Source organism: Hemitrygon akajei, chromosome 6 (assembly GCF_048418815.1).
Source record: "Hemitrygon akajei chromosome 6, sHemAka1.3, whole genome shotgun sequence".
Classification (NCBI taxonomy): domain Eukaryota; kingdom Metazoa; phylum Chordata; class Chondrichthyes; order Myliobatiformes; family Dasyatidae; genus Hemitrygon; species Hemitrygon akajei.
In genome coordinates, this window is record NC_133129.1 from 183,220,360 (window position 1) to 183,233,235 (window position 12,876).

At 45.3% G+C, this 12,876-nt stretch overlaps 1 protein-coding gene across 1 annotated transcript in view; it reads right to left on the reverse strand.

The window, feature by feature from the left end:
- The window catches only part of LOC140729742 (ovochymase-2-like), a 28,504-nt gene extending 17,237 nt beyond the window's left edge, over window positions 1-11,267 (reverse strand). The window contains exons 1-5 of the mRNA XM_073049885.1: window positions 10,955-11,267; window positions 9,926-10,032; window positions 9,680-9,771; window positions 2,847-3,019; window positions 1,301-1,396 (exon numbers count right to left, since the gene is read on the reverse strand). Of these exons, the coding sequence (XP_072905986.1) occupies window positions 1,301-1,396; window positions 2,847-3,019; window positions 9,680-9,771; window positions 9,926-10,032; window positions 10,955-11,048 (562 nt within the window). The 5' untranslated portion in view covers window positions 11,049-11,267. The remainder of the gene's footprint in view (window positions 1-1,300; window positions 1,397-2,846; window positions 3,020-9,679; window positions 9,772-9,925; window positions 10,033-10,954) is intronic.
- Window positions 11,268-12,876: the final 1,609 nt, after the last annotated feature.

Here is a 12,876-nt window from a genome sequence, read left to right on the forward strand (position 1 = left end):
AGCATTTTTTGAAGCTTTTCTCTTTGGCATGAAAGAGGATGAAAGGAGACTCGACAGAGGAGTATAATATGATAAGAGTGGACAGCCAGAGACTTTTCCCCGAGGCAGAAGTGCCTAATACAGGGGGTACAATTTTAAGGTGATCAGAGAAAAGTATGGGGAGGGCGGTCATTATTGTGGTTACAGGGGGAAGGGTGGTGTGGTAACATAGTGGTTAGCGCAATGCTTTACAGTACCAGTGACCCGGGTTCAATTCCTGCTGCATTCTGTAAGGAGCGTGTATGTTCTCCCTGTGACCGCATAGGTTTCCTTCCACAGTTCAAAACTGTACCAGTTATCTGGTTAATTATTCATTGTAAATTGGCCTGTGTTTAGGCTAGCATTATATCAGGAGTTGCTGAGTGGCGTGGCTTGAAGTGTCAGGGGGGCCTGATCCATGAGACCATAAGTTACAGGAACAGAATTAGGCCATTTCGTCCATCGATCTGCTCTGCCATTTCATCATGGCTGATCCATCTCTCTCCCAGCCCCAAACTCCTGATTCTCCCTCTAACCATTCATGCCCTGACTAATCAAGAATCTGTCAACCTCTGCCATGTTCCGTGCTGTATCCCAATAATTAAATAAATAAGGCAGGGAGAATGTGGTTGAGGGCGATAATACATCAGCCATGATGGAATGGTGGAGCAGACTCAATGGGCCAGATTGTCCAATTCTGCTCTTACATCTTATGGAAGGTCTCGACCCGAAACGTGGGCTGCCTGTTTCCCTCCAGAGCTTTGTTGAACTGGACAGGGTCATGGTAGATTGTGGTTGAGCAGAGAGAGTGAAGCTGCTCCCAGGCTCTGATAATCCAAATTCATGGACAAGATGTGAGAGGAATTTAGGAGAGACAATCTAACCTTGCCATGGCTGCAAAAAGAGGAGGGTTGGGCATGGGGTTAGAAATCCTATTGTGTAAAAAAACAGAGCTACAGAAACGCCAACGGAAGCTCCAAAGACCTCATCCCTGGGAGAGGAAAGATATTTGCCCAGAAGTGAAAGCGTCTGGTGAGCTGCTGTCAGTGGCCTGTACCCCAGAAGGGGTGAAGGGCTAAAGTAAAGGTAAAAAATCTGATAATTACCAACAGATACTGGCATGGTGTGTGCACATTACAGCGCTAGAATAAGACACAGACCTGTTGTCCATGAGGAAATCATAATGAATCCTGGCTGGATTTCCTGATCTCCTCTTAGTCAACAGGTCTACATCTTCAGACCCTGGGCTCTGCCACACCTACTTCCCAAAACTAGGCCTTACTCTCAGACAGACGCCCCCAGCCAGTGGCAGTGCAGATGGTTCCCGTCTCAAAAGTATCATTCACTCCAGGAAGGCAGGCCGGATAAACATGGGAATCTGGAATGGGAAAGCACAGACACAACAGTTACTGGGATGCAATTCCCAAATGGGGTGCAGACTCCAGACCACATGGACAGACCCTTCAGCCCACAACTAGTTAAACTAGTTCTTAATTACCTAAGTAACACAAACATAATGCTGGAGGAACACCACAGGTCAGGCAGCATCTACGGAAATTAATGAACAGTCGCCATTTTGGGCCGAGGTCCTTCTTTAGGACTGGAAAGTAAGGGCAAAGAAGTCAGAATGAGAATTGGGGGGGGGGGGGGAGGAGGACAAGCTAGAAGGTGATAAGTGAAGCCAAGTGGGTGGGGGAGGGAGGATGAATTAAGAAATGGGAGGTGATAGGAGGAAAAGGTAAAGGGCTGGAGAAGAAGGAATTTGATAAGAAAGGAGTGGACCATGGATAAAAGATCAGGAGGAAGGGAACTGGGGAAGTGTTAGACAGGTGAGAAGAAGAGGTAAGAGGGGGCCAGAGTGTGGAAGTGACGAAGGGGGAAGGAGTAAGAAACACTACTGGAAGTTAGAGAAATCAATGTTCATGACATCAGGTTGGGCTACCTAGACAAAATATGAGGTGTTTCTCCTTCAACCTGAGAGTGGCCTCATTGTGGCATTCGAGGAGGCCATGAACTGACACGTCAGATGGGAATGGTGGTAGGAATTAAAATGGTTGCCACCATGAAGTTCTGCTCTTTGCAGGTGGAGTGAAGTTGCTCAAAAAAGGCAGCCCCCCCCCCCCCAATCCATTGTGCAAAAGTCTTAGATGCACACATATATATATATATCACTAGAATGCCTGAGACTTTTGCACGGTACACAGTACTGTAGTAATGTTATGTATTGCATTGTACTGCTGGAACAAAAAAATTCATGACATATGTGAGTGATGATAAACCTGTGCATCCTTTGCTCTAGGCAGATTTACAAACTTGATCTCTGTTCCACATTAACAAATACAGCACGTGCAAAAGTCAGGTACCCTAGCTATATATATACCTAAGACTTCTGCACAGGACTGTAAATACTTATTGTAATCTACAAATATTTTTATTATTATGTATTGTAATGTTCTGCTGCCACATGACAATACATTTCACAACCTATACCAGTGATACTAAACCTGATTCTGAATTTGATTCTGATTCTGATCTACCAAAGCCATGAGGATGTATACATTAGAACAAAAGTTTTCAAGGGAAACAGATGAATAAGTAAAATAAAACACACGAGATGGCAGATGCTGGAATGCGAGGCAACACACCAAGCACTGGAGGACTCAATGGATTAGGCAGCATCTATGGAGGGGAATGTTTCCAGTCTAGATGAGGGATCTCACCCGAAAGGTCAGCCGTTCATTTTCCTCCATAAATGCTGCCTGGCCACTGAGTTCTCTGGCATATTTTGTGTTACTCTAAAAATAAAAGTTTTTTTCACCAAAAGTTACCAAAGGTGAAGTTGCCATTGAGTTCCAGAAGAGCGACATCAAACTCCACAGGGTAGATAGCCTTGAACTTGGGATGGGTAATGATCCGCTTGATAGTCCGCGTCTGCTCATTACTATCCATGTTGTTCAGATGATGCTCCCCTGCTGTCACCGTCAACACTGACAGGATCTTCCTGAGTACAGAGGGAATAAGCAAAGAGTAACAACGCAGAAGAAACACCCCTTCATCAGGCACATAGAGCCATACAGCAGGGAAACAGGCCCTTTGGCCCATTAAGTCAATGTTGGTCATCAACCACCCATTTCATCATCATCACTATTATGTGTCATAATTTGACATGGGTGATCATGCTCTTTGCATGACCATGGTTGCTCTTGGTTTGCCACTGCCTTCTTCTGGGCAGACGGGTGACCCCAGCCATTATCAATACTCTTCAGAGATTGTCTGCCTGGTGTCAGTGGCCATATAACCAGGACTTGTGATTTGCACCAGCTGCTCAAACGACCATCCACCACCTGCTCCTATGGCTTCACATGTCCCTGATCTGGAGGGGAGGGGGCCACTACAAGTACTACACCTTGCCCCAAGGGTGACCTGCAAGTTGGCAGAGGGAAGGATCACCTTTGGTAGAGACACTACTCCACCCCACCACCCAACACTGGATTCTCATCAACTCCTCACAGATTCTGCCAATCACCTACACATTAGACCTGAAGACCATAACATAGGAACATCAAACCACTAAACTGTATGTTGTGGAATGTGAGAGGAAACCAGAGAACCCAGAGGAAATCCACACAAACAAACGGGATCGTACCCAGGTTGCTGGTGCTGTAATAATGCTGTTGAAGTGAGGCTAAAGGACCAAGAGGCATTCTCCAGCTTTGATTTTTTTTTTTTTTTTTTATTAGTTTTTCAAAACATTTTACAAAATTAAAAACCCCAAATCACAATGAGGAGCATTAATACAGAGCTTTGATTTCTAATGTTCCGGGATGCCCTCAGGCAACCTCTTTGCTGTACAACATAATGAGCATGATACAATATTCCCGTTCCAGCCGGATACAGCTGAGAATCACAACTGCTTCCAACGTATGTACAGTTAATAAAGAAGCTTTTATGCAATTAAACGATCTATCGCTGCTTAACACCGATGGAAACTATGGCTATTATGGTCGTACTTCTCATTGAACTCTTTGAAGGAAACGTGGCTGCCAATCAGGGAAACAAGGTTTTTGACTACCAATGCCGACTGTCTTGGTGGCAAGCTTCCTGTCTCTAGTAAATAAAATTGGAGGTCTCAGAGCTAGGGTGCTGTATCAGAGGGGCATTAGGACCATGTGATGATCAGCTCCTCAAGATCAACTCCTCTTGGTGCAGAAATATATCAGTGTTATCCCAATTCTGCTCAACAGACCTGGGATATCTTGCAATTAAGTGCCATCCATTTTACCCTCTGCGGGAGATTTCTGTGATCATTTTGGGAGCACTGTACATTCCACCTCAGGCCAATGTCAAACAGGCTCTAGATTATCTGAGCAACTTGCACGAAACAGCACACCCTGACACCTTCACCATCATTTTGGGAGTCAGCTTGAAAAGTCACTAAATAATTATTATCAACAGATCACTTGCAATACCAGAGGAAACAATACGCTGGACCATTGTTACCCCACCATCAAGAATGCCTATTGTGCTATTCCACGCCCTCATTTCAGGAAGTCTGATCACCTGGCTGAACTTCTACTCCCTGAGTATAGGCAGAGACTGAAGACTGCAGCACCAGTAGTGAGGACCAAGAAGGTATTGTCAAGGGAAGCACAGGAGCGCCTACAGGACTACTTCGAATTGGTGGACTGGACTGTATTCAGGGATTAATCTTCAAATTTGGATGAGTTTGCTGCAGTTGTTACCATCTTCATTAAAACCTGTATAGATGAGTGTGTGCCCACAAAGACTTGCTGTACATTCCCAAACCAAAAGCCGTGGATGAACCAGGAGGTATGCGGTCTGCTGAAGGCTAGATCTGTGGCATTCGAGTCTGGCAACCCAGGCCTGTACCAGAAAACCAGGTATGATTTGCAAAGGGCTATTTCAAGGGCAAAGAGACCATTTTGAATGAGGTTGGAGGTGATATAAGATGCACAACAACACTAGCAGGGTCTGCAAGACATTACTTCCTACAAAGCAAAACCCGATAGCATGAATGGCAGCATTGCTTCATTACCAGATGAACTCAATGCCTTCTACCCCCAGTTTGAGAGGGACAACATAACTACAGCTGTGAAGATTCCTGCTGCACCAGGTAACCCTGTGATCTCCGTCTTGGAGCCTGATGTTAGATTGATTTTAAAGAGAGTGAACCTTCACAAGGTGGAAGATCCCAGTAGAGTACCTGGTAAGGCTCTGATAACCTGTGCCAACCAACTGGCGGGAGTATTCAAGGACATTTTCAACCTCTCACTGCTACCGGTGGAAGTTCCCACCTTCTTAAAAGTGGCAACAACTATACCAGTGCCTAAGAAGAGTACTGTGAGCTGCCTTAATGACTATCATCCAGGAGCACTCACATCTATAGTGATGAGATGCTTTGAGAGTTTGGTCGTGGCTAGAATCAACTCCAGCCTCAGCAAGTACCTTGACCCACTGGAATTTGCCTATGGCCACAATAGATGCAATCTCAATGGTTCTTCACACAGCCTTAGATCACCTGTGACAGGATGCTGTTCGTTGACTATAGCTCAGGGTTTAACGCCATCATTCCCACAGTCCTGCTCAATAAGCTACATAATCTGGGCCTCTGTACCTCCCTCTGCAATTGGATCCTGGTCTTCCTAACCAGAAGCCCACAATCTGTTCTGATTGGTAATAATAATGGAGCTTTGAACAGTGACCAGTCGGCATTTGGGATTGATTAGTAAAAGCAAATTAAAGGAAGGCAGGGTCAGGCGCAGTGGCAATCATCACAGCAGACTTTGTTATAGTGGTGATCTTAGAGCTTCAGAGGCTTCACTCAGAGAAAGCAAAGGAAAGAAAGCTCAAGCTTTTTTTTTCCTTCTCTTCTTTATATCTGCTAAGATAGGACAGTAGAGATGCCAGGCAGGAGAGTGAAATGCTCCTCTTGTGGGATGTGGGAAAGCAGGGAGACCTCCACAACTGCAAGGAGTGCATCCAGCTGCCGCTTCTAACAAACCACGTTAAGGAGTTGGAGCTGGAACCAAACGATCATTCAGGAGGCTGAGGATAGGACATATAGTGAGGTAGTTACACCCAAGGTGCAGGACACAGGAAACAAGTGACAGTCAAGAATGGGAAAGGGGTTACGGAGCCAGTGTGAGTACCCCTGCGGCCATTCACCTGAGTAACAGCTATATCACTTTGGATACTGTTGGGGAAGGGAAAGTTTCTCCCACTAAGTCTGCCTCTGTGACTCAGAAGGGAAGGGGGAGAAGAGGCACACGGTGGTGACAGGGAATTCGGGAGATAGGAGAATGAATGGACAGGAGGTTCTGTGAGCGAGAATGGGATTCCCAGAAGCTGTGTTGCATCCCAGGTGCCAGGGTCCGGAATATCTCGGATCGAGTGGGAGGGTGATAAGTCAGAAGTCATGGTCCATGCAGCTGGATGAGTGACGAGCTGCTGAATAGGGAGTTCGTGGAGTTAGGTGCTGAGGTAAAGGGCAGGGCCTTCTGGGTTGTGATCTCAGATTGCTATCCATGCCACGTGCTAGTGAAACGAGAACTAGGAAGATTATAGAGTTTAAGACGTGGCTAAGGAGTTGGTGCAGGAGGGAGGGCATATGATTTTTGGGTCATTCGGCTCTCTTCTAGGGAAGGCAGAACCTGTACAGAAGGGACCATAACACATCGGAGCAGAATTAGGCCATTCAGCCCATTGAGTCTGCTCCACCATTCCATCGTGGCTGATCCTGGATCCAATCAACCCCATACATCTGCTTTCTTGACATATCCTTTGATGCACAGACCAATCAGGAAACAATCAACTTTCGCCTGAAATATACCCACGGACTTGGCCTCCACCGCAGTCTGTGGCAGAGCATTCCACAGATTCACTACTCTTTGACTAAACAAATATCTCCTTACTTCTGTTCTAAAGAGTCACCCCTCAATTATGAGGCCATACCCTTTAATTCTGGGTACCCCCACAAGAGGAAACATCCTCTCCACATCTGCCCTATCTCATTTTTTCAACATTCAGTAGGTTTCAATCAGATCCCCATGCATTCATCTAAATTCCAGCAATTACAGACTTAATGCTGTCAAACGCTCCTCATGTGTTAACTCCTTCATACCAGAATCATCCTCATGAACCTCCTCTGGACTGTCTCCAATGATAACACATTGATATGGGGCCCAAAACTGTTGACAATACCCCAAGTGCGGCCTGACTAGTGTCTTATAAAACCTCAGCATTATCTCCTTGCTTTTATATCCTATTCCCTTTCAAATAAATGCCAACATTGCATTTGCCTTCTTCACCACCAATTCAACCTGCAAATTAACCTTCTGGGCATCATAACGAGGACTCCTAAGTCCCTCATTTCTGATGTTTGAAACTTCTCCCCTTTTAGATAATAGTCCACGCTAATGTTCCTTTTACCAAAATGCATTATCATACATTTCCCAACACTGTATTCCATCTGCCACTTTTTTGCCCATTCTTCCAATTTGTCTAAGTCCTGCTGCAATCACATTGCTTCCTCGGCACTACCTACCCCTCCACCTATCTTTGTATCATCCACAAACTTTGCCCAAAAGCCATCAGATCCATTATCTAAATCATTGACAAAGAATGTGAAAATAAGCAGTCCCAATACTGACCCCTGAGGAACACTAGTCACTGGCAGCCAACCAGAAAAGTCAGGGGCACATAGAGTATGAAGTTACCATGACTAGAGAGAAGGCTCTTTGGAAACTGAAAGGTCTGAAGGTAGATAAGTCACCTGGACCAGATGGTGAACACCCCAGGGTTCTGAAAGAGGTGGCTAAAGAGATTATGGAGCTGATTACATCCTTGCTTTTATATTCTAGTCCTCTTGAAATGAATGCAAACTTCACATTCACCTTCCTCACCACTGATTCAGCCTGCAAATTAACATTGGGGGATCCTACACAAGGACTCTCAAATACTTTTGCAACTCAGAATTTCCCCTCCATTTAGAAAATAGTTGACCCTTTTATTTCTTCGACAAAAGTGCATGACCATACACTTCCCTACACTGTATTCCGTCTGCTACCTTTTTGCCTATTCTCCTAATCTCTGTCCTACTGCACCCTCTATATGTCCTCAAAACTACCTACCCTCCACCTATCCTCGTTTCATTTGCAAACTTAGCCACAGAGTCATCAATTCCACCATCCAAGTCATTGACGTATAACATAAAAAATACGTCCCAACACAGATCCCTGTGGAACGCCACTAATCACTGGCAACCTACCGGAAAGGCTCCCTTTATTACCACTCTTTGCCCCTTCTTGAAAAGTGGTGCGACATTTGAAATTCTCCATTCCTCCGGAAACATGCCAGAATAAATTCATTCTTGAAAGTTCATGACTAATGCCTCCACAATCTCGTCAGCCACCTCTTTCAGGACCCTGAGGTGTACACCATCTGCTCCAGGTGACGTACTTAACTCCAGACCTTTCAGATTCCCAAGAATCTTCTCCCTAGTAATAGTAACTTCACACACTTCTGCACACACCCCCCCCCCCCCGACACTCTCAAACTTCTGGCATACTGCTAGAGTCTCCCCTATTCGGAGAGTGATCAGGCAGAGCAGTGACTGGCTGGGCAGGCAGGTCCCTTATACTGGAGACTGACCTGGCCGGAAAGACCCCTATCCTGGAGACTGACCTGGCAGGAAAGACCCCTATCCTGGAGTGACGTGGAAGGAAGAACCCCTATCCTGGAGAATCTGGGCAGATTAGACTCTATCCCAGAGACTGACCAGGCAGGCAGGACACATATAAGATCATAAGACCATGAGACACAGGAACAGAATTAAGCCAGTCAACCCATCGTCTGCTCCGCCATTCCATCATGGCTGATTTATTATCCCTCTCAACCCCATTCTTCTACCTTCTCCCCATAATCTGACATCCTGACTAACCAAGAACCTGTCAATATCCACTTTAAATATACTCTATGACTTGGCCTACACAGCCATCTGTGGCAATGAATTCCACAGATTCACCATCCTCTGGCTAAAGAAATTCTTCCTCATCTCTGTTCTGAATGGACATCCCTCTATTCTAAGGCTGTGCCCTCTAGTCCTAGACTCCCTGACTTTAGGAAACATCCTCTCCACATCCACTCTGTTTAGGTCTTTCAATATTCAGTAAGTTTCAGTAAGATCCCCCCTCATTCTTCTAAACTCCAGCAAGTACAGGTCCAGAGCCAAACACACCTCATACATTAACCCTTCCATTCCTAGAATCATTCTCTTCAACCTCTTCTGGACCCTGTCCAATGCCTGCACATCTTCTCTTATATAAACGGTCAAAAATCTGCTCACAATATTCCAAGTACAGTCTGGCCAATGCCTTATAAAACCTCAGCAACATGTCCTTGTTCTTACACTTCAGTCCTCGCAAAATGAATGCTAACATTGCTTTTGCCTTCCTCACCACCGACTCAACCTGCAAGTTATCCTTTAGGGAATACCGCACCTGGATCCATATCCCAGAGACTGGGCAGTAGAATATCAACAAGGGACGAATTGCAATAAAAAATATCCAGAGTTACTTATTGATACAAATGGACTGTTTCGAAGAACAAGCCAATGATGAAAGGGCACCCGTTGGGTCTGTACCTGTCCCGTAAGCAGTGAGCAGCCGTTATCACCCACTTTGCTCCGATGATCGTCCCTCCACAAAGATGGCTCCTACGCCGTTTCAAAGACACCTACAGAAGAAGATGAACATGACTGAACGTGAGAAGATGTACACAAAATTCTGAAGGAACTCAGCTAGTCAGGCAGCATCTATGGAAGGAAATGATCAGTTAGTGTTTTGGGTTAGGGCTGAGAAGGCCTACCCGTGAATCGAATCCCACCTACCTGCCAAGGGTGCTCTCCAGGCTGGAACTCCTTGCCTCCGACAATCCGCTTCCGCAACCTGAACCGGTTCCGGACCCCTCCCCGCTCTGGAGGACCACCACATTTCACTGTTTGCATGAGAAACAGACAGGAAAGTTAGTTTCACGCAAAGTGAAAATTGCCGGAGGAACTCAGTGGGTCAGGCAGCATCTGTGGAGGGAGGTGGATAGTCAACACTCAGATTTGGACTCATCCCCATTAGAACCAGCAGTGGAACCAATCCTGACCCAGAATGTCGACCATTCCTCTCCCTCTGCAGATGTTCACAGCGTGGTAGGGCCATATCAAAAGCTTTTGGCATATTGGCCTTCACAAATCAAAGTACTGAGTACAGGAGTTGGGATGTTATGTTGAACTTATATAAGATGTAGGTGAGGCCTAATTTGGAGTATTATGTGTAGTTCTGGCCACCTACCGAAATGATATAAAAAAAGTTGGAAAGAGTACAGAGAAAATTTACAAGGATATTGCCAGAACTGGAGGACCTGAATTATAGGGAAAGATTGAATAGGTTAGAACCTTACTCCCTAGAATGTAGTAGATTGAAGAGAGATTTGATAGAGGTATACAAAATTATGAGAAATTCAGATTGGGTAAATGCAAGCAGGCTTTTTCCACTGAGGTTCACTGAGACTAGAACTAGAGGTCATGAGTTAAGGGTGAAAGGTGAAAGGTTTAGTGGAAACTTCTTCACTCAGAGGGTCGTGAGTGGGTGGAACAAGCTGCCGGCACAACTGGTGCATGCAAGCTCGATTTCAACGTTTAAGAGAAGTTTGGATAGGTACAGGTATGGTAGGGGTATGGAGGGATATGGTCCCGGCGCAGGTCGATGGGAGTAGGCAGTTTAAATGGTTTGGCACGGACTGACGGGCCTGTTTCTATGCCATACTGGTCTACATATGACTCTATGACTATTCGTCACTGTTGTAGTAATAATCAACCTCTTTTCTTTAACTATGAAAATCATTGAAGAAGTAAATTCAGGCTTACCGTTCGAATTCTGCATTGATATCGAGTCTGTGACGGCACTGGCGTGAAGCATTACCACTAGCAGGAAGAGCTTAGCTGGAGATATTAGCATCATGGTCAGAGTGCAGAGTGTATAAGAGAGAGGAGCAGCAGGAGACTGGGAAAGCAAGAAAGAGAAAGAGGCAGAGAGCAAGAGAGCGGGAGAGAGAGGGAGAGTCAGAAAGAGATGTACAGTTCTCCAGCCAAGTGGAGGACAGCGGAGATACCAACAGCCACTGCCCAGTTACTGTTTAACCAGGATAGCTGCAACTGTTCGAGAGTGAAGAACTCTCGCCTGGGTTTATACTGGAGCGATGATTCACTGTAAAGGCTGCATGCGGAAACATAAATCGCATCACTGATTTTTACATGGCCCCAGTGAAGCACTTTGAATTCCTGGGGGTCGAAAGTGATAACAGACGTCAGTCTCTCTTGTCCGTTGGGTCAAAGCAACAACAGAAGTGGACATTGAACTTCGAGTCATGCAGCACGGAAACAGGTCCCTTGGCCAACTTGTCCGTAGCAACCAAGATGTCTCATCTCATTTGCTGTGATTTGGCCTATATCCCTCTGAACCTTTTCTATCCAAGTGCCATACAACTGTCTTTTAAACATTGCAAGCAGGTTAAAGGTGAAAGGGGTAAGTTTTAAGGGGAATATGAATGGAAACTTCTTCACTCAGAGGGTTGTGAGAGTGTGGAACAAGCTGCCAGAGGAAGCATGCAGGTTCAATTTCAATGTTTAAAAGAAGTTTGGATGGTAGGGGTATGGGGTGCTACAGTCCCAGTGCAGGTTGGTGGGATAAGGCAGCTTAAATGGTTCAGCATGGACTAAAAGGGCTGAAGGGCATGTTTCTGTGGGGTACTTTGCTATGAATCTATGACTCTTGTTATTGTATCTGCTTCAACCACTTCCTCTGGCAGTTCATTCCACACAAGAAAAAGTAGATACCACCCTCCATGTGAAAAAAAATGGCACTTAAATTCTTATTCAGTATTTCCCCTTAAACCTATGTCCTCTAGTTCTTGATTCCTCAGCTTGGGACAAACACTTCTTTTTTGCACTATTTATTTATTTTGGTATCTATAGTAATTTTTAAGTCTTTGCACTGTAATGCTGCCATAAAACAACATTCAGGTTAACACAAGAGATTCTGCAGATGCTGGAAATCCAGAGCAACACACACAAAATGCTGGAGGAACTCAGCAAGTCCAGGCAGCGTCTATAGAGAGGAATGAACAGTTGCCATTTCAGGCTGAAACCCTTCATCAGGACAGGAAAGGAAGGGGGCAGAAGCCAGAATGTGAAAATATAGCAGGGGAAGGAATGCAAGCTGAAAGGTAATAGGTGAGACCAGATGAGGAGGGGAAAGTAGGTGGATGTGGGAGGAGGAGGATGAAGTAAGAAGCTGGGAGGTGACAGGTGGAAGAGGTAAAGGGCTAGAGAAGAAGGAATCTGATAGGAGAGGAGAGTGGATCATGGAGAAAGCGATGGAGAATGTGATAGGCAGATGAAGAGAAAAGGAAGACATAGTGGGCAATGGAAGAAGAGGGAAAGGGAAGAGGGAAAAATTAGAGAAATCAATGTTCACTTTATGTAAGTTAACAATAATAAGTCAGACTCTGATTTGGATTCTGAAATCTCTCGCATTAGATTCAGATTCATTTATTTATCATATGTACATCGAAACATACAATGAAATGTGCCATTTGTGTTAACAACTAAGGACTCCAAGCGTTGCCTCACACTCTGGCGCCAACATAGCATGTCCACAATGTTCAGCAGAACAACTCAAGCAACAGTGACACAAGACAACAAGAGGAAAACAAGCCCCTTTCCCACCCTCTCACCCACCCACTCACTCATAATGACAGATAGGCCTCTAACTCCCCTCCACCCCGTGT